The sequence below is a fragment of the Lampetra fluviatilis genome, chromosome 13 (assembly GCF_964198595.1).
Source record: "Lampetra fluviatilis chromosome 13, kcLamFluv1.1, whole genome shotgun sequence".
In the NCBI taxonomy this organism is placed as follows: domain Eukaryota; kingdom Metazoa; phylum Chordata; class Hyperoartia; order Petromyzontiformes; family Petromyzontidae; genus Lampetra; species Lampetra fluviatilis.
The window spans coordinates 13,143,860-13,164,934 of NC_136287.1; the positions used below are offsets into that span (position 1 = coordinate 13,143,860).

General features: G+C 45.2%; 1 protein-coding gene across 3 annotated transcripts; it reads left to right on the forward strand.

Moving 5' to 3' along the window:
* Positions 1 to 667: 667 nt before the first annotated feature.
* On the forward strand, positions 668 to 18,653 carry LOC144935557 (uncharacterized). Of its 3 annotated transcripts, none has more exons than XM_078862329.1 (7): positions 668 to 754; positions 4,429 to 5,422; positions 8,909 to 9,192; positions 11,205 to 11,349; positions 11,823 to 11,987; positions 14,108 to 14,309; positions 14,480 to 18,653. In XM_078862329.1, the coding sequence occupies exons 2-7, from the start codon at positions 5,134 to 5,136 to the stop codon at positions 16,656 to 16,658; spliced, it is 3,264 nt and encodes a 1,087-aa protein (XP_078718455.1). In that variant the 5' UTR covers positions 668 to 754; positions 4,429 to 5,133; the 3' UTR covers positions 16,659 to 18,653. The 3 variants fall into 3 exon arrangements, with proteins under 3 accessions (XP_078718455.1, XP_078718456.1, XP_078718457.1); XM_078862330.1 differs by lacking the exon at positions 668 to 754 and adding an exon at positions 1,937 to 2,434; XM_078862331.1 differs by lacking the exon at positions 668 to 754 and adding an exon at positions 2,443 to 2,554.
* Positions 18,654 to 21,075: the final 2,422 nt, after the last annotated feature.

The following is a 21,075-nucleotide window of genomic DNA, read 5'->3' on the forward strand; positions in this document are numbered from 1 at the left end:
CCCCCCACACAACCTTAACCCGGCCCTGCCTTGAATGAATAACGAAGGGCCACTGCCCTTCGCCTGCAGTTGCTTGGGCCTCCTCCTAATGTGGAATTCTACACGGAAGCTTAGGGTCGTCTTAAACTTTGGGGGCCGAGCCAGAAAAAAATTACCAAAGGTTTCCCACGCGAAACAGAATAATTCAAAGAGGGAGAAAAAAAAACATCTAAATGAATGAATGAATCTGCTTGTGATCGGAATCTTCTGCGGGGTTATTATTCGCTAAGGAATGTTACGCAACTGGCCACAGAAGCCCCTTCTGGACCCGCTCGACCAACCACTCAGTTGAAAGGGGGCGGGGTCAGTGAGTGGATGACGTCGCCTATTAACCACAAACTCGCGTCATTTGAAGCGACGCCCATATCGTGGAATGACGTCAGCATCTCCTTCCTCCGGGGTTACGTCATCGCCCCTTTTCTTCCCTTTGCCGCGTTTACTCTTGACGTCACACATCCGTGAGGTTCTGTGAGGGTAGCCCTGCCCCGCACGTGACGTCACCACGCGAAGTGGGGAGGGAGGGGTGGTGCGAATGGGCGGGAACCGTCACGACGCGAAAGTGAAGGGGGAGGGGGTGGTAGTGTGAGTGGGCGGCAACGTCACGAGGCAGAGCAAGTGGGGGCGGGGCGAGTGGGCCGTGACGTCACGAGGAGGGGAGGGGCTTGACGCCGTCGCGCGCTGTTACCGATCTCACCGAATGCGGCCGCGTCTCACCGTGAGTACAAAAACCCTCATCGCTTCGTAATAAACGTCTTGTACGCCTCATCTCACGATGTGTTTCGACAACGCCGTTGCCGTAGGCGGGTTTTTCACACAACACCACACCCACGATTTCAAAAGCGGCGACAGTAAAAAGGCCGTTTGGTGCTGCGAGGCGGCGAGACAACAAAGGAGACGGGGTGAGGGGGGGAGCCGGCGAGGCAGCTTCGTGTCCCTCAAACCCCCCACGATCGATTTACACGCAGCGCCGGTGTACGAGGTGGGGTGGGGGGCCCTCTCTCATCATCGTCCCGACCCCCGCTGGTGTTTTTAGCGGGACGGGTGGAGGCGTCGGGCGGGCGGGCGGGGGGTGTCCCGGCCCCGCGGGTGACGTGGTGGTGTTGCCGCGAGGGGAGAGAGACATCTTCACGGTTCGGGACGTGGCAACTACCGCTACGGGGATTTTAGACACCTTTCACCGTCTCCAAAGTCTCCGGACCCCGCCGTAATCGCCAAGATCCCCCCCCCTCGCTCCCCGTGCCGCGGATCGCTAAAAGCCGCGTCGCTGTGCGAGCCTCGTCACGTGGTGGGGCACGAGCCAATCAGCGCGCGCGGGAAGCCGAGCCGCTGCCATCCATTAGAGACAAAGATTGTCGCCCTCTCCACCACCACCACCACCGTGTGGTCTTACAGAGTCGCGGCTTTGAAAGCCGGCACGGCGACGAGGGGGTAGGGTGGCCAGCAACCACGCTCGGCCGCCTTTGTCCCCAGCGGCGATGTTTACACGCCGCAGCGGCTATTAATTTGAGGCTGAGTCGACCTAAGGGAGGATAGCGTAGGACCGGTTCAGTTATTCGTCGCTCGCGTTTGTGGCGGTTAAGCCGCGAGCGGGAATTGAACTCGGGTCACAACAGACAACACGCAACGCGCGGCCCGTACTGCGCATGCGCGCGCCGACGCGACGGCAGGAGGGCGGCGACTTTCCATGTGGGCGGTGCCGAATGGTGGATGGGGGGGTGTGAAGGCGGGGCTTAACGCGTTCGTGGGCGTGTCCTAGTGTGGTATTGACCCCTCCCCCCCGGTGTGGGCGTGTCCTAGTGTGGTATTGACCCCTCCCCCCCGGTGTGGGCGTGTCCTAGTGTGGTATTGACCCCTCCCCCCCGGTGTAGGCGTGTCCTAGTGTGGTATTGACCCCTCCCCCCCGGTGTGGGTGTGGTCCGGCTCGAGTGGGCGTGGTTTGTGTGTGACGCGTCTCGCGCGTTAAGAAGCCGGCGTGGAGCGGATTCGCAACAAAAAAATTCACCGGCCGCCGTCTTGTGGCGAAGCCGAGTCGGGGGTGGTGGTGGTGGACGCGCTTTATTAACGGAGTCCGTGAAGGAGGGGGAGCATAAGTTCCGGCTACGCCGCTGGACGTTCTCGCTTGGTGGTATTGTTGGGTTACGTCCGCGGTAGATTTTTTTTTTAGAAGGGGGCGGAAGGTGGTGGTGGTGGTGGAGCTCAGATTGGGAGCGCCGTCGCAGTACTGCCACTCTGCGACCGTCCGAGTCGAGTGCGCGCGGGCCTCGCGGGTTTCGTCCCCGTGGCTGCCTCTCCCGCAGCTGCCGCGTGTGTGTGTGGCCTGCCGGCTTGTAGTTGGCCTCGCTCCCTATAACACGTCGACAGCGTTGGCGCGCAGGGGCGCCGCCGTCTCTGGCTGGTAAGGCAACCCACTCGCTCGCTAATGACATTGCGACATTCTGTACAGGGCGTTCGTGCGGCGGGGGGGTGGTGGCACTTTGGTTTGACCTGCGCGCCGCTGGAGAGGAGAACGTGTAATGTACGTTACGTGAATGTTATGGCGATCGGAATGTCCGCGTAATTTTGTTGACTGTATTATTGTTGCTGTTTTTTTAAAGCCAATATTGTCACTCGTCGGCGTCACGGCACGGGGTTTGTGCGCGTGGTGTTGACTGCCGCAGAGAGCGTGGAGAGAGAGTGGGCCCTGTGTGTGCGTCAGTGGAGCGATTACATCAGTGTTAATTTAAGAAACACCTAACTCTAATTAGCTACGTGCCTTTGTACTGATGCACGCTGGTGATTCACGCGGGCCTGAGGCAACAACATGGTATTTTAACATGTACACTGGAAATCCTTCTTCATCTGTGTTGTGCTGAGTAAATGCGGTTTGAGGGTGGTAAACGAATGTACCGGTTTAATAGAAGTAATCTACAGGATTATCAATCATTATCGCTGACTTAGACGTGCCAAATAAGCCTAGTTATGATGTGCTTGATCTCTTTGCATGTCTCATGACGAAGTATTAAACGAAACTAATGTATGGGGAATTCCGAAAATAACGCGAGTTACGTTTTAAAAAAGAAACCCGATGATTCTCTCGTATGACGTTTAAGACAAATGTAATTGATATTTATAGCCGTAAAGCGGGTAAAACCCCGCTTGGCAGCGTTAATCTTCGTAGTCGGTTTATCCGTGGGCATCTTCTACGTGAGCGGGGGGGGGGCCTTTGGTTTGTGGCGCTATTTTTTGAGAACCTCAGCGTTCTATTGCAATGGGCGAGCGAGCGAGTCGCGGCCGTGTCGTTGACTCGGCGCTCATTGCCGCCCCCAGCTGTCCTCTCTGATCGGGTGTCGGGCCCGCGCCGTGAAAAAACCCCAAACCTTTTCTCAGAGGCCAAGACCTATTATTTACTCCTGTCACTGCAGTAGTAATGCGGGCCACGGAGAGCGCTCATAGGCACGCAAAGAGTGGCTCCGCAAATGTGGGCTATTGCAGTCTCTCCGATCTCATCCATAACCCCCCCCACACACCCTATCTTTAACCCCAAATGATAACTGTACCCCTAAACCATTAATTGTACGAAACTCAAATTAGCAGGATTCCTTCAAATGTCATTAACTGAAAAGCAACTAATATTACGATTTATAATTGTCTTTTTATGGTTATGTCGTATAATTGTATCAATTTAAGTGCTGTAGGATTAACTCAACACACCGGTGTGCTGAAGCAGTAATACATTTGGCACTTTTGATTTGCATGTCACTTTTATTAATTGGCTGTTGGGTGGAGGAGGCTTTATAACCAACAATGTTTTACACGAACTAACCAAAAAAAACAATTATGAATCATGAACACCGAGGTCTTTGATTGAACGAAAGTATGGTTTAGAATTGGATACAAATCTGTGGGGAGTAGTTGCCAGAGGCTCCGTCTCCCCACATCTACAGAGACGACAGAGTCACTTCCTTTCACAAACTTCTTCGCTATATGGGGAAGTCTTGAGCCAAAACTACGTGCTGTATATTTTAGCTTTCATACTGCTTGTATATACTCGTCTTTTTTGTTGTTCAGCTCGGCTTTTAATATATTTGCATGTGAGTGGCATTTCTTATGTATTTAACGCTATTAGGGCAAAGCAGATTGTTAATTCTCTGGCATTTTAACGAACATGGGCAGTGGGATTTGGCAAGATTGTGTTTGTTAGTTGATCCACTTTTCCTTTAAAAGAACATATTTTTATACTGCAGTAACTTTGTTTTATTTCAAATGAAAGTGAGATGCATTTAAACTGAAATGGGCATGCTTGCGGTTAACAGATTGCATGCAGCTGACTTGAGTATTTGTGATGCGCTGTTTTGTTGTGGCTAAGATTTGTCTTTCTTCCACACCCACCCCCCCTGTTTTGTTTTTCAGAACACACACATGTACCATGGATGATAGCTTTGAATGCGAATGTGGTGAGCTGGAGCCACCGGATCACTTGTAGTGCACCTGTGAAGAAAGAACATTTGACATCCTCAAGCTTGAAACACCTGTAGAATTCTTGCACATCCATCCTTTCGTCACCATTTGTCCACTCACGGGCATGTGCTCTAATTTCTCAGTCAGTTTTAGGACCCACTCAGGAACAGATGTGTGACAAAACTGGCCATATTTTTGTTAAAAGTGTACTTTTGCGTTTTTATGCTTTCATTACTTGGTGAAAATAACAGGGCTGCAACCTAGGCAGTGCAGGAAAAGCTCACTTCAAATGATTAGTTTCGCAATTTCTTTAAATAGCTGTACCTCAGGCTTATTTTCAATGGTCTTGTTGAAGGCGGTTAACTTTATGAAACAGCTCTAAGTTTTCAAGCACACAAGCTAAAATAAAGAGAAGCTTGTTTAGGCAAGGTGGGTCATTAATCAAAGTATTCCAACGTCACTTGACCATCTTATAATAATAGGAAGCAGACATTTTTTTCAAATTATCACTTACTGGATATTTTGTGATAGTTGGAGAAAAATTTGAATTGGATATTTCATTTGTTGTCGAAATTGGAAAACCTTTGGACACGATTGGCTTTCTTGGCTGTGCTTTACGCGCGAAGCTTGTTGACTGGTGAAGGGTCCTGCCAAACCATGGCGGAGAAGTTCAATAGTCTGCAGAATCTCCACGGGTTTGAGTTGGGTCCGCGCTATGTGGACCTGAAACCACTTGGCTTTGGCGGCAATGGGCTGGTGTTCTCGGCTGTGGACAGTGACTGCGACAAACGTGTGGCTATCAAGAAGCTGGTGCTGAGCGGACCGCATAGTCTCAAGCACGCTTTGCGTGAAATCAAGATCATCCGTCGCTTGGACCATGACAACATCGTCAGGGTGTTCGAGGTGCTGGGCCCTGCTGGACAGCGCCTTCCCCTTGGCCAGGCTGGTAAGGGTTAATTCCTAATGTAATTTTTGATCATCAGTATTCAAATTAATGTTTTATTTTCACCTTAAGGTTTTCAAACTGAGCTTTTCACTTATAATATGCCAGAGTCTGTCTATCAGGTCGTCCAATGTTTTTTTTAAATACATATACCTTGCAGATAAGTAAATTATATTTATATTAATGGCAACAATTAATATTAGCTAACTAAAGGAAGAAAGCAAAATAATTGAAAACAAATTATTGGGAAATCTCCCATACAAATGTCAATAAAGGCAGTAATTTAATCCTCACTAACGACACTCATCAAATTTACAAAGACATTCAATTGTCACCACAGCCTCTGAACCTGCGCAGTTGTTTTTTCGGAGTGGAGTGTAGTTATGATATTTCTCCAGATTTTAAATAGGTGGAGAGGCTGGTTTACTATTGTACATTATTTAAAGATGATCTGAAAAGTAAAAATCGGCAGGAAATATCAGTGAGCACACAGTGTACCCCTTAAATCTGTTATTTTTCCCACTTATGGAATTTTTTTTCTATTCCTTTGACTAAAAATAACTGGTGGTGACATCCAAAGCTCATCTTGAGATGGTAAATGGACCCTTGAAATTCCTGCGGTGACATCTCGCTGTACAGCCAATTGAGTATTTTGAGAAAATTACACTTCCAGAGGGCATGTTCGTATGATTCTGGCTGTAAAAATGTTTGCTGGTTTATCCCTAGCTTTGCAGGACATGGAGAGGTGTTTGTGTCTAACTTGAATGGCAATGCTTGGTAAGCACTAATATATAAATCACGTTACAAAATATGCAAGGTATCCAAGAGCGGTTAACCATAATTAATCTTCTTATATAAATTACCATTTAGTACTTCTGGTGGTAATGCATATTTAATGGTATAAAAATGTACTTATAATTGGATTAATCATGCATAGACATAAGCATGGAAAAAAGCACAGAATAATAACGAACAATACATATATGTAGCGGTGGTCGTGTATAAGGAAAGAAGCCTAAAGTTTTATTTAGACATTTATTAATGTGCTGTATGTCAATCCAGAATTCTACGTGCTTTGCCCATCCACGTTTTCACTGTTTGCCTCGGTCTCCAGTCAGCATCTTCTGAAAAATGTTCATGGGCCTTAAGGGCAGTGCAAGTTTGTGAAAATACACAATCAGACCAATGCACTTTCAAGATATAAAAATATCATATATGCATATGATATTTTTAGAGGTTTTCCTTTGTGGCGAAGGTGTTAAAACGTATCAACGATATTATATTTTAACATGGAGGCTTTGGCGACCAATACCTTCACACGTGAAGAGCTCACAATTGATGTCATCATATCTACTCCTCTATTTAAGGAACGAAACAGGAGGATTTCTCCACAAATCTGGCTGTCGCCTGATGAAGCTTGTTGTAATTGCTGGCGAAACGTCGTACTCGGATTGTAAATGTTGTGGATTTGCTCTTCAACACACCGGTGTGCTGAACTTGTAACGAATTGCCATTTTCTGTTTACGTGACGAACCTTACTAATTGGCTGTCGGGTGGTGGTGGGTTTAACGATACATTTATATTTGCGCGATCTAACCCAAAAACCTATATTTTTAACAATAGTGTAGCATGTTAAGATTGTAAAATGTTTAGCTTTTCGCTTTTATTCACACTTTAAAAATACTCTGCTCAAAGACAGAGTTACTATTGTTGGTGGCTTAACAGCCAGTGGCGTGACTTGCACAACACATGATTGAATGAAAATCGTCTGGCTAGAACATTTCCAAGTTAGAGACGGACTGATGCATAGACTGTTTCTATCCCAGTGTTATCTGTCCTGAGACTTGGCAAAGGGCAGGTTTTTTAAAAGGCCACCCCACCCAGCAAAATAAAATCAGCTCGTTAGAAAGTGGTGGAGACACAGACGGAGAATGTGCACTTTAAAAAATACACCTTAACAAACAATCCCTTATCAAAAGGCATGAGTCCAGACAAAGTGTCATTGTACTTTAGTAAAATATTGGCGCTACTTTGCATCACCAATTGTTTTATATGTGTACACCTGTCCTCTGAGGCTGGTTGTGATGACCTGCGGAGCATGTGTTGTGCATGCTGTGCGGATTACAGAACATTTAGTACAGGCTGTTGGACCAACCCGAAAATCCCAGGTGTGACACCAATGTTTTCCCTAATTATAACGGTGTGGACTGTTTGTCTTTTTCAGGGGCAGTATCTTCATTATATGCCACCCTCTGCTTTCTCAATATCATAACTTGTAAACGGAGATTTCATTTATCTTGTTTTAAAAGGATAGGATACACTGTCTTGAGCAGACTGGTCAGTCAAGTGGGATGTTGTAATTGTGCGTGTCCTTGAAAACGTTGGAATGTTGACCCCCAGTGTGGATGTAGTGTGTGACCGGTGGGGCAGGGCTAATTACATTACTGGATCCTCTGTATTAAGACTGCTTAAAGGTTCCCTGTGTGTTCATGTGTGCATAAAGGGCATCAGCTTGTCGATGCTTGCGCTCGATCAGTGAATACATTGTCCCAACAGATTTTGGTGTGCTAGGAATGTGGGACTGAATATTTTGGCCATATTAATGTGGTCTAGTTTAGGTGGTATGAGCAATATTTTACATGCATGGCAGGTACCTTTGGCAATGCAATATTTGACTTGTAATGAAATTCCTGAGGAGGGGTGGGTGGAGAATACAACGATGTTGGAAATTTTTCATTTAAAATTTTAATTCCAGTGTTTAAATTGAAAGTCATTTTGCTTAATTGCTTTTTAAACAAGGCAATACTGTGCCATTTTTATTTTAAAATCACCAACTAGTTCTTTGTAAACTGCATTGGTGGTCTGTCTAAATTTCAGTATTTTAGTGCAGACTTTAATTCTACCAATAAATACATGGTTCAGTACACATTCAAGTTTTTATTTATTTGGTGCATGCTACACAGCATGATTAACACATCTAATAATGACCTCAAATAACTTTGTTAAATAAATTTTACATCTGATGCATCGCTTCAGATGGAAATCAAATCGCCCAAAATGCGCCCAATCTCGTCAAATCTTGGAAGCTAAGCATGCTTGAGCCTTTGATAGCGATTGGATAAGCGAACAGCACAAACGAATAGGTTGATACAGGACTTGCAGGGCTAACTTGTGACCAGCAGAGGGCAGTGCAGCAAAATCCATTGTACTCTACATCTATGCTCCCTGCCTTCACCAGTCCGCACTGACCGGCATGCTGAGATATGGTCAAATAACCGTCATGATGTGCACAGGTGTCTGGAGGCCCCTCATCCAGCAGTGGAGTGTTAGTGCTGTCTCCTCAAACCAATGCTTGGAGGGAGCTAAGCTATTGCTTCTTGCTTGCTAAGAGTTGGCCAACCTGCACGCACGGCGCAACGTCCTGTTGCCCGCGAACTCCGTTGTAAGCGTTCCCCCATTGCCTTGGCGCGCGCGTGCGACTGTGTGCAGGCATTGGCACATCGGCACTGGCAGAGCTGGAGTGTGTGTACATCGTGCAAGACTACCTGGAGACGGACCTTGCCCGTGTGCTGGAGCAGGGCAGTGCCCTGTCGGAGGAGCACGCGCGCCTCTTTATGTACCAGCTGCTCCGCGGACTCAAGTACATCCACTCGGCCAACGTGCTGCACCGTGACCTCAAGCCGGCCAATCTGTTCATTAACACCGAGGAGCTGCTCCTTAAGATCGGCGACTTTGGGCTTGCGCGCATCCTCGATCCACACTACTCGCACAAGGTAATCATAATAATTTAGTACCTGTCATGAAGTAAGGTGCTATGTTTTACAGACAGTAGGGAGCAATGTTGCTATAATCTAATCCCAATCGGGTAATTTGCGGGTAATTTCTTGTATTTGGTAAATTTGGACCATGACTGGCATGCAACGGCCTGCTCCTTTGGAATCACGTCAGGGGATCTTTATTATCCACAATGCAGCAGATTGCACACATTTTATCGTTGGGCGGCCTACTGGGTAAAGATGAGCAAGTTTACTTGGAATGCATATATGCACGTGTATAAACAGACAAAAATCTCCCGTATATCACTTCACTTACTGTTGGCGCAAGTGCTGTTATAGTAAGCACCTATGTAGGCTGGCGTGGCACACAAGGGGGTGGTTTGAGCAGCACTGCTCCTGGAAATCTTTGTTTCCCCAGTGCTGATGTATACACACTACACCAAGTACTCGTTTAAGGCTGAGCTGGCCTAAGGGAGGCCAGGGTCGGTTGAGATATTCACTACCGATATTGGCCGTGGCCAGGAATAGAACTCGGGTCACCAGATCAGTATCACAGTGCGCTAACCACTGAGCTATAATATCCACACATACGCAACATGAATCATTTAGGTCATCTTGAAGACGCTGAAACGTTTGTCAGTGAAACAAGAATATATGTGTGTGCTGATTATAGTGGCATATAAAATCACCTGCACAAGGACACGAAACTTCTCATGCGCATATCGATGACATGCACATTAGTCACTAAAAAGCTTGGTTTGTTAGCAGAGCTAACGAATATAATTTTCAGCCAGCTTATGAACAGAGAAATGAGCAAAAACACATACACTCATGCACTCAAATACAAATGCCCCTATAATACCCGTACAGACTGTTGGGGAAAATGCGCTTATCAATCATTATTTAAGGCCGGAAAGTCTTAAGACATTGCAGTTTGGTGAGTACCACACCCAGTGCCAATTTTTGCATACTCGTGTAAGGTTGAGCTGACCTGTGATGAGGCCCAAGACATGTACAGTTATCCATGACCTTAAATCAAATTTAAGGTCACCATGCTCGCCACAATCTGCCAATTCCTGCACCACCGTGCGGCACATTTGCACACACACACTAACAATGACCTTGGCTTACAATACGTGCTGCATGATCAAGCCATTACATTGGCTCCCACTGATTGATGACATTTTGTCCAGATCATGTGAGTATTTCAGAGCTACTCGCATAATCCAGCCTGGTAGGCCATCAAAACAAGAAAATATATGCCGTTTTCAAAAATTCTAGAAAATGGACACGGAGTGCAAACAGAGAAATTAGATTTCAAATTAGCCTAAATTCTCAATGGAAAAAAAAAACACAGATGGTCAGATGTCTCTGCAAACGGTGCTTTACATTTCATGCATGAAGCCATTGGTATAGCCTTTCACAGTTACCTTTCTCACCTTATGCTTACGTGCTCTTTCCATGCTGATACAGTTTCCGTTCCGAGGTTTCCGTTGATAGAAAAGCTGGACATGTGATAGCGTGTTTTTTTTGTAGGTCTGTGCTGGGATTAAAGTTGCCTGGTACTTTTTGTATTGTTGAGATGCGCTACAGATAGTGTGTGTGTGTGTCCGTCATGGTGTAAGTTTCACGTTTGTCCCCAAGGCACTAAGTGGTACAGGAAGGATTTTGTGTGGGTATCAAGTGCCTCGAATCTCATGGTTGTTATTTACTTGGATCATTATTATGAAGCAACAATCCGTTTTCACGTTATTTTTAAACCACATTGAAACGGATTATTTATTTCCAAACTTAATTGAGGAATATTCCAGGAGAGGATGAACTGAAATGAATCCACTTTCATTTAAATCTTATAATTGCTTGCTTAACCAAGATCATTTCTGTCAAAGTTATGCACGCTGGGTTAGCTGTAAGTGTGCGTATGGATAAGATCGTATTTAGATGAAAAAACATCACTATTACATTTTCAAGGAGTATTGAATTTAGATGTTTTTCTGCGTTTCTCCCAGGGCTACCTTTCCGAGGGGTTGGTGACCAAGTGGTATCGCTCACCACGCCTCCTCCTGTCCCCAAACAACTACACTAAGGCCATCGACATGTGGGCCGCCGGATGTATATTTGCTGAGATGCTCTCAGGAAAGACCCTCTTTGCCGGTAAGTGTTTTTTTTTATATAGAAATAAGGGTTCAAATTGAGCCTTGAGTGACTCCTGATATGGAGTAAGATTTTAAATGTATTTCCAACAATATCACAAGAAATGTGCCTCCGGGCTCTGGAGAACCACCTGGAGAAGATTCCAGGCATGCTTTGAAAACGATGGCGAATAAGTGCCAGCTCTGACTTTTGAAGCTATTAACATACATTTGTTATCATGTTACAGTATATTATCCGTTTTTTGCCATTAAAAACGATAGGCCCATATAAGTGTTAACATTTTATGGATGTACCCTGGATATTAAACTATTACGAATATTTGGTAATTGTGTGTGCTTCAAGGGACTCACCCTGACACAACCTCGGCATCTCAAAGGCTGCTTTCAATTGCAGCAAAATGGGATCCAATCCCAAGATTTCAGTGGGGTGTGCTTCTGACATACCCCTTTGAAATGTTGGTCACCTGTTCTCAGGAGCGCACGAGCTGGAGCAGATGCAGCTGATATTACAGACGGTTCCCGTAATGCGCGACGAGGATCACCAGGAGCTGCTCAACGTCATCCCGGTGTTTGTGGACAAGGAGCGCCGTGAACCCCCCAAGCCGCTCGCCTTGCTACTGCCCAATGTCAGCAAGGAGGGTGAGTGTCAGTAATTAGGTGGCCACCCAGATCAAGAGGGCCTCTGCTGATCTGTAGCAGTGCGGTCATCCATAGAGATTCTGAAACTGTCTTATGCATACCTAATGCATATGTAATTGGAGTGTGCTTGAACAATGTGTAGCGTGGATTGTGTAATTCTCATTAGTACCAGTTCAGATATCATTCGCAGCTCATGTTAGCTCTGGCCGGAAATTGAATTGGGGTCTCCGGGTTCATAACGCAGTGTGGTAGCTACTGCACTACCACTCGGCTCCCTCAATAGTCATACAGGTTGATTATTTGGAACATAGAGCAACCACCACTGCAAAGTATCCTACATATGTAGTCACAACATTTTGTAATGCAATCAGAAGGTTACCTTCTTCTCCCAGGCAATGTTCAAGTTTGTAAGTTGCCTTGGCTGTATTTCATGATACCATATTTGTAATGGTTGATCCTCTCACACTCAACGGACCTTGGTGGCAGTGACTTTTACATGTTTCCACAGTTATATAATCACTTGTGGAATGGTACATTTTGTAGCGTCATGAGTATAAAATGTTATTTTGGGCAAATGGAAGCCTTGAACCATTGGTGAACCCGAGTGCTGGCACTTCAGATGTGCTATGAACATTAAGGGGGTCGTAAAGTCATTGACTTTACGACCCCCTTAATGGTATTTATTTTAATAAAAGAACCTTGAACACACCTGACAACATTTAGTCTAGTTTGTGTATGTACCATGAGGCTGTTTACATATTTTATCAAATGTTAATATCACATGTGTAAGGTTGTTTATCTACAGTCCAAGGTGCAGCACCAATGCTTTGTTTAGTTGTAAGTGATGCAGTTTACAGTGTAAAATCAGCTTGTCTTGTCAAATCGGTTGCATCTTTATAATAAAGGTCATGAGGATTGTAAATTAAACAATCGTTGCTGATGTTGCAACCCCTTATTTAGAGATGCTGAAGGTGTACCTGCATTCTATAACTTTGAACAATGTTGCTTTTGCTGCCCACGTTATAGTCTTGTGGTTTCTTAGAAAAGCAATAGCGTACACGACTTCCAATTAACTTTTCCGCTGGGATTAGAGAAGTAATGAAATTATTTTTCAAAGGACACTGCCATTAAACAACCACTGCATTTATGCACAATACGACTAAATTGGTTGTCATGACACAGTACTACATAGCGTCACATAAATCACATGTAGGTGTTTCAATTGTCATGAACGGTATGAAGTGGAAGTGTTATTTAAACAGATAGAATTGGTAGTAAAACAATATCTTTAGACTGCCTAGATTTGAGACATATTGCGAGCTCTGTACTGGTGTAATGACGACTTAATACATTTCTCTTGATGGCACTTTATTGAAGACACTTTCAATTGACATCAGGCGGAGACCCCACTGCAACAGCCCAGAGTTTCTTGCGCATCTCCCCCTTATATACCGACCGACGCCACGCCTCCCTTCTCGACCCTTCTTGCTGACTGTAGACGCTCGCTCCACCGGCAGACTAGGCCGTCCTCTTTCGTCACCTGACCACGCTCCCTTCTCGAACATTCTCGTAGCCACCAGTCCCTTCACACTCACAACTCGTACCCCTGTCATTTCCTTCCGTGGCCACTAGTCCCTTCGCACCGCACGCAGGCTCTATTGTCATTACACTGGTATACCGACCGACAAGTGTGAAACCAATTTCACAAAGTGTCACGCATTTCAAGGTTGTGAGACATTCACGATTTTGCACCTGGCAGTAACAGACCAAGCACAGCACTGACCTCAAGCCACCTTACAAAGCGGAAGAAATTATTCGGGGAAAATGGCGACAATTCAGGAAAATATGGGTGCATTGCAGTTTAACCACCATGCTGTACAGGAAATAGTTTTTGAATTGGTAGGTTTCTCCATTCACAGTAAGACACCATAAAAGCTACCATTAATATCAGAATTATTTTTGTAACATTTTGATTGTTTAATGTATTCCTTTGCTGATGAAAGCAATGTGGATAAGATAGTAACGTTAATTAATCTGCTTTGCTATGGAATACATCCTCTGGCATTGTGCTGGTGCAAAGCATATATTTAACTCCCTTGTCTTTGTTGTTTCATGCATAGCTTTGGATTTCCTTCAGCAAATCCTCACGTTCAATCCGATGGACCGCCTGACCGCTGAGCAGGCCCTGGCCCACCCCTACATGAGCCTCTACGCCTTCCCACAAGATGAGCCGGTGGCACGCCAGCCCTTCCACATCGAAGACGAGATCGACGATGCGCTGCTGACAGACGAAAGCCACAGCCAACAGGCACAGTGGAGCCGGTACGTTTCTCAAACCCAAAGTAGGGTTTTACATTAATTTTTGTTCTCAGCAGTCATGACTCTGGTCTTGCGATTGTATCAAAGCACCAATTTAATCCTACGGTAATACGATTACCAGCAAGTGATAAAAAGAGTTTTTTTGCCCCCCCCCCCCCCCTCTGTTGTCACAGATACCCAGATAGTACCGACACGGATTGGTACAGCCACGGGGAGCTAGACGTCGCCCAGAAGGACCCTCGTGCAATGGCCTCCAGCTCCTCGGACGAGGACGGCGTCCAGCTGGACCCGCGCAAGTTTTCCGAGGGCGAACACGGCAAGTTCAAGGACGGGCGAGGCTCCTGCGCGGCTGGGAACGTCCTGTCCTACTCGTCGTCGTCGTCGCTCGACCAGCTGTGGTCCACCAGCGAGGAGATGCACGACGAGCACCATCACCACCACCACCACGAGAACAAGTTCTGCGAGTCGGAGTGCAGCCACTCGTGCGGATACAAGGCGGGCTCGCCGTACCACCCCGGGAGCGTGGTGCTCCGGGAGAAGGAGGTGCACCACTACTACGAGCCCAAGCTCATCTTGGACCTGTCCAATTGGAAAGAGCAGATCCGCGTGCGGCCTCCGCGGGAGAAGAAGCGATCGGGGGTGGGCGGCAGCAAGAGCAGCAAGCCCAACAAGTGCGAGCGCAACGGGGCGGTCAAAGCGCAGCTAGCCCAGGAGGGTAAGGACGAGGCTAAGTCTAAAAAGAGTTTCGATCTCGACGCTTTCTTTGCCGACACTATCCGCCTAAGTAGCAGGCAGTTTGATACTCTGGCAGAAAATTCTTACGACAGTACTTTACCATCAGGCGATGCCACCAGTGTCTCTGGAGCAAATGCTCTTTGGAAGGAATGTCAGAATCCATCCGTGAAGCTGGAGCCAGGTGAGTTTGATCGACATCCTTTCAGCTTAGATTCTTGCCCAGATTCTGGCTTGTCCCTTAATGCGCAGCAGGCAGAGGTGGCAGCTGAGTGTAGACACTTGAACACAGTTCGTTTCCTAGACAACTTCTCGAATGTTGGATCTGAACCAGTTAGAGATGAGAAAAAGGAGGAGGTTAAGGCATTTCCTTCGTGTTTGGAAAAGCTAACTGGCAAAACCCCTGAGCAGGAAGCTTCGGTCGTCATCAAAGTGGAAGAAAAGATGGATGTGGAGGTAGAATCTAGGCACAAGTGCTTTACCAAGCTTTTACATGTTGATTCGGAAGCTGTTCAGGAAACGAGAAATGGGGAGAGTCTGGAATATTCTCAGTGTTTGAATGTCATTGTATGTCGGAAAGAAAAAAGATGCCCAAAAAAGTCTTGTTTGAAAAAAGGCCCAAAAAGAGAGGCTTCTGTGAAACCTGGCCTGGATGCAATCAAATTTGCTGTTTCAGGTGTTGAGGATGAGCCTAAGAAATATGATAAATTTGTGGAGGCATTAGAAGAATGTCCATTGTTTTTAGACACCATCATGAAAAAAACTTCAGACACAAAATTAGAATATCATCAAAATGTTTTGCCTTGGGATGATAAAGTTGACAGTTTCCAGGAAATCTCATCCAAGGAGCAGCTAGTTGAAGAGACTAGGCATGTACCTTTTTTTGAAGGCCTAATGAACATGTCATCTGATGAACCTATAAGAGTAAGTACAGAACCTGAAGGAAATAACTTCTGCAGCTGCTTAGAAAAGATATGCAAGACTCCAATATCTCAAAAGTGCTCAATTACAGATGACCTGTTGGAAAATGTGGCTGATGTTGAATACGTGCCCTTCCTGACCAGCTTTTCCGATGTAGATTCCGTTCCTTTAATTGAGGAACGAATGCTAGTTAACGAGTGCTCAAGCTGCCTTGAAAAGTTAATGTGCCGCCAACCTGACACAGAAGATCTCTGTGAACCCCCACTTGAAGATAAACACGAGATTCAGCAGCCAGTGGTCCACAGTTTAAGTTTACAAAAGGAGACAGAATTGGTTAAAGTGACCAAGGATATAAAGGTAACCATCTCAGAAGGACAGGGGCCCATTCTCCGCAGCGAGGCCACAAAACCGGAGGTGGTCGTGGTCCAGGCACCTCTGGGAAACGATGCAGGGGAAGAGAGTCGGGCAGGAGAGGGCGGCGGTGGTGGTGGTGGAGCAAAAAGCGTAGCGGGCAGTGTCATCCCTCTGGTTACCGTGGCGAGTCAGGATATGAGACAGGTGGCTCCGCTCAAGTGTCAGGCGCAGGCGCAGGTACAGGCCGGGGGAGGCCTCGCCCCGCTCAACGTGATGGCACTGCCAGAGTCCACCATACCTCACGTGAAAAACCGCAAGGCAGCCAATACGGTTAGCTGCTACTGAGGCGTCATATCCACACAGCCTTAATTTATACTAACATTTCACCAGCATTGATTCATAGCTTCAAGTGTACATTTTTAAATATTGGTTTGACTTCACTTGTTACACGTCAGCAGCGGTGCACGTTTTCTGGAGGCGGTGAGAGTTGAGGGCGTGCTCATGGGCGCGTCCCCCCTGTCGAGGGTGTACCATCTGCCAGTTGAAATGATGCAGCCTCGGTTCATCCGATCGGAATGGGTGCCAGAAACTAGCTGCTCTTTTTTTTCTGGCCCAATATGAAATGGTAAAGCCAAATTGCATTTTTTCAAATGTAATGGTTGTTAAACTTCCACGTATTAAACTCTTAGGAAAGCAATACGCAACAATGATATATTGTCAAATGTGAGTTTGAAATTACAACAAAAAGTAAAATTGCAGATGTGACTGTGTCAGATATATTAGGTTTGGTACTGCAGTAATACCATCTAATGTTTGCACACTTATTGCATTATAAACTATATAATTTATAAACGACAACAAGCCTTTACAATATATTTATAACATTGAGCTAAGAAAGTAGGCTATATTATTTCCCACTTTTCCACAAGGTTTTACATAAGATTTTAAAATATTGTGGGTTTTCTGATTTCCATTGATTAGGCCCTTATGGTAATTTGTGTAGCTGAAAACAACATTTATGAATTGAATATTCTCTGAATGAATTAAAGTGTACCAAATGTAAATGTTTACCATTAATGTTTTCCCATCTAAATTTGTTTTATTTTTAATTGATAAACCTGTTGGAGGCGGTTTTATTTGTTTAAAGACTTTAATGTGCTCTGAAAGGTACCAGCAGAACAGAGGTTTGGATGTCATTTGGTAGATGTGCAGAGAAGAAGAGTGGTAAACTCCGGTGCATTCAAGTAGAAAATGGCAAAATCCATCCAGGGTCAAACTTCAACAGCATTTTAAGAACTGCGTCAGTGTGGGACTGTCACACCACTGCCACAACACCGGGCTAAACCATTTTTGTTGTTAAAATAGAGGTATGTCAGTAACAATAGCTGTCTGAATCTTCCCTTTGTTTTTGTAGTCTTTAAAATGAAGCATGTATGTAAGCTGTAGGACGTCAGTAGAATGAGACCTCTACCTCAGATGCTAAGGTTGGTTGATGCTCCTCTAGTCCGTAAGTATGATGTTCATATTTAAGTTTCTCTTGTCTATCCATGGCAGTGCATTCAGTCCAACCAGATAAAATAAAATAAAAACATGGCAAAGTTGAAAAGATCTGAATTCAAACTATTTGCTATTTATTGCATTATAGAAATAACTTTATTTATGCAAGAATTTTAAGTTATTAAATAACAAAAACTATGAAGCATTGCACATGCGAGCTGAGCGAGTCTTCATACTTAAGTAACGGTGTGTTTTTCCTGCCTAAAATTTTGGTTTTCAAAATGTTTTTTTTTTCTAGACTATGTGAAGTATTGCTCATAACTATGAATCTAAATAAACATTAATTCTGATAACTGCAACAGGTTCCCTGTATCTTTAAAAATAAAAGTGTTTGCATCTTGATAGAGCTACAGCAAGTGTTGTATGATGAGTAGTGTCCCAACAGTGCATGCAAGCAACTCCAGTGTTTTGTACATATGTTAGATCTTTTTGGTTTTTTTATTTCGCAGCACATTTGAAGATCTATAGTCTTGTCCTTATTTCATGTGTTCTTAAAACAACTAAACAAGACTTGTAGTTTGTGCTTCGTTAAATTATAGGAAAACTGGATAGAAAAAACTCTGAAATTAGACGTTTGAAAACCTTAATTATTTTCGAGAACTTTATCGTCTTATGCAATTAAGGAATACGCATGTCCTTGTTTTGTCAATTTTTAATAATGTATTTTTTTTTATCTAAAGGTCTCAATGCTGCATACTTCTAATGCTGTTTGGATTGATGTACTTGGAATCAAACTGAATTACTTTTAAGGCTTGTGTTAAGAACAGTTAAATAAAAAATAATAACATATTTGGCGAGTGTTTTGTCCGCAGCGAACTTGCAGCGTGTTGTGTTTTTCTTGCACCATTGCAGCAGTCCTGCCCAAATGAATGTTCATCAAACAACGTCGTGCATACGGTGTTGTGCACGTGTCGGGTGGAGTGGTGGCAGAGTGGTTGGGGCACTGCAATTGAAACTGGTGATCTGTCCACTTCCCAGCCACGGCTGACATTGGTGGCGAATGAAATCTGAACAACCCTGAGCTAAAAAGTTGTGAAGTATGGTCAACCGATAGTGTGGGGAGGCCTTCATTCATCAGTGGATTGAAAAGGGACTAAAAGCAATAGCATAACCAAATAAGTGTAAACCATATGGAACCCTCACCAGATGGGATGTTCCAATACGCTTGCACGGTACTGCAGATTATGGTACAATCCTCAACCCTGGTGACCTCACTTCACTGAACTCGCTGACCTGGCTACTTTCGTGATTGAGCATTTACTCCCATCAAAGCTTGGGAGTGGGGAAAAGTAAGTAAGTGTCCTGTTAAAAAAGACAGCGGGCAATGGGGGCATAGCGTTGGAAACAAAGGCCGCCTTCGCTTTAACTTTGCGGTGGCCGAGGAAAAGGATGAGTTGAAGGTGGTGGCTCCCAATCCCCTATATTATCCCTGATGTCTGGAGATAAAAGCCCCAGGCAAGATGTACAGGACACTTCGTCCTGTACTTTTCCCATGGACGTACACAAGCGGTAATGGGTATCAATATTTAATTTTAGTCAATATGGGTCTTGACTTGCTTTGTAATTAACCCGTAAAAACAAAGTTTTTCACTATAAATCCTTTATATGCGTGGCGGCTAGAGTCCTCTCGTCCTCTGGCTTGAGATGGCTGCCACCTATGGGTCAGATGATTGCCTGCCACCATTAAGCAATTGGTAATTAAATATAATTTATTTTTTCCTAAAAAGTGTAAAATTTGGGAATTTTTTTACGAAAATAAATTGGCACGCACAACGAGTCTGTGTGCAAAATGTCAGCTCGATTGGATCACGGGGAGTGGGTTAAAAATGACCGAAAGATTTGCACGGTCGTAAGCGCAAGCAAGCAAGTGAACTTAATATAAAGGATTTAAAAAAAGTCAAACTCGAGACCAGATCACGTGAGATGTGCCCGATATTGTCAGATCTCACTGTGAGCAGGGTTGCTGTGTGCCTTACAGGTGTCGTGGGTGGGTGACCATGCGTTGTCTAGTTCCCACCTTCAACCTGCTGTTAACCAACATGGAGAAGTATGGTCAAACAAGCCACACAGCACGGGGGGAGACTTATCCAGCAGTGAATTAACAAAGCCGTTACATGCCGCGCTTCTCATCACGTTTAACGTGACCTGATCGCTGAACTTAACCTATTATTCCAGATTATCTGTGGATAAGAGTTTTAGCACAGGGCAGAACATTTCGTGTTCGGCCAGAAATGATTTTGCGACCTGTCGGGAATTTGCACGATGCACACCTAATAGCGTTTAATGGACGTGGACGAGGATTATGGTTTGATGGCGGTGGCCGCCAGGGTCTGGCTCTGCAGTTGATGAATGTGAAGCGATGGTTTGCTGCTGCCGTCGAATTTCCCACGTCGCGGCCTCACTTGCCGACGAAGATGACGGATTACGATGACTGATGACGAGTGTAATGCTTATGATGACGTATGACGCGGTATGCGTCAAATCCGCCAACTCCTCCTGACAAGTACTGCACAACGAGGTGTTGGGAACACTTCCCCCCCCCTCTGCTGCCCGCCACGTAGCCCTGCAGCAGCCGACAACGTGTTCGGCACAGTGGCCGCCCAAGCCACTGCAGGCTCACCCCGCCTGCTGAGCTTGCGGGATCTGATGGGATCAGGTGACCTCCAATTAGAGCAGTGGGGGTGCGAGACGTGGCAGGATTTTGTTGAGAAGCTAAATCATCGAAAACACAAATTTAGCACGGGAACTGAAGTGCAACGACTTTGGTTTATTTTATCAAACCTATGTATGAAGGGGCCATCCATAAATGACGTCACGCACTTAGGGGGGGGGGGGGTCAGACATTTGTGACGATGTGTGACGAGGGGGGGGGGGGTGAGAAATGTGACGTCACGTCAAAATGCGCAACTTTAAATAGACAACACGTTCTACTTAATTAAATAGACTTTAAATAAATGTTTTCTCCTACATCAGAGTGCAGCAGTACATTAAATACGCACTACAAGGACAATAGTTTAAAGCGATTTTAAGCGTGTTTTATTTTTTTGGGGGGGCAGAGTTTTGTGACGTCATATTTGAGGGGGGGTCTGACTTTTTGTGACGATGGGGGGGGAGGGGGTCAAAAATCGTCCAAAATTGCGTGACGTCATTTATGGACGGTCCCTATTTTTTTTTATTACGATTGAAAACCAAAGGGGTGCAAGGT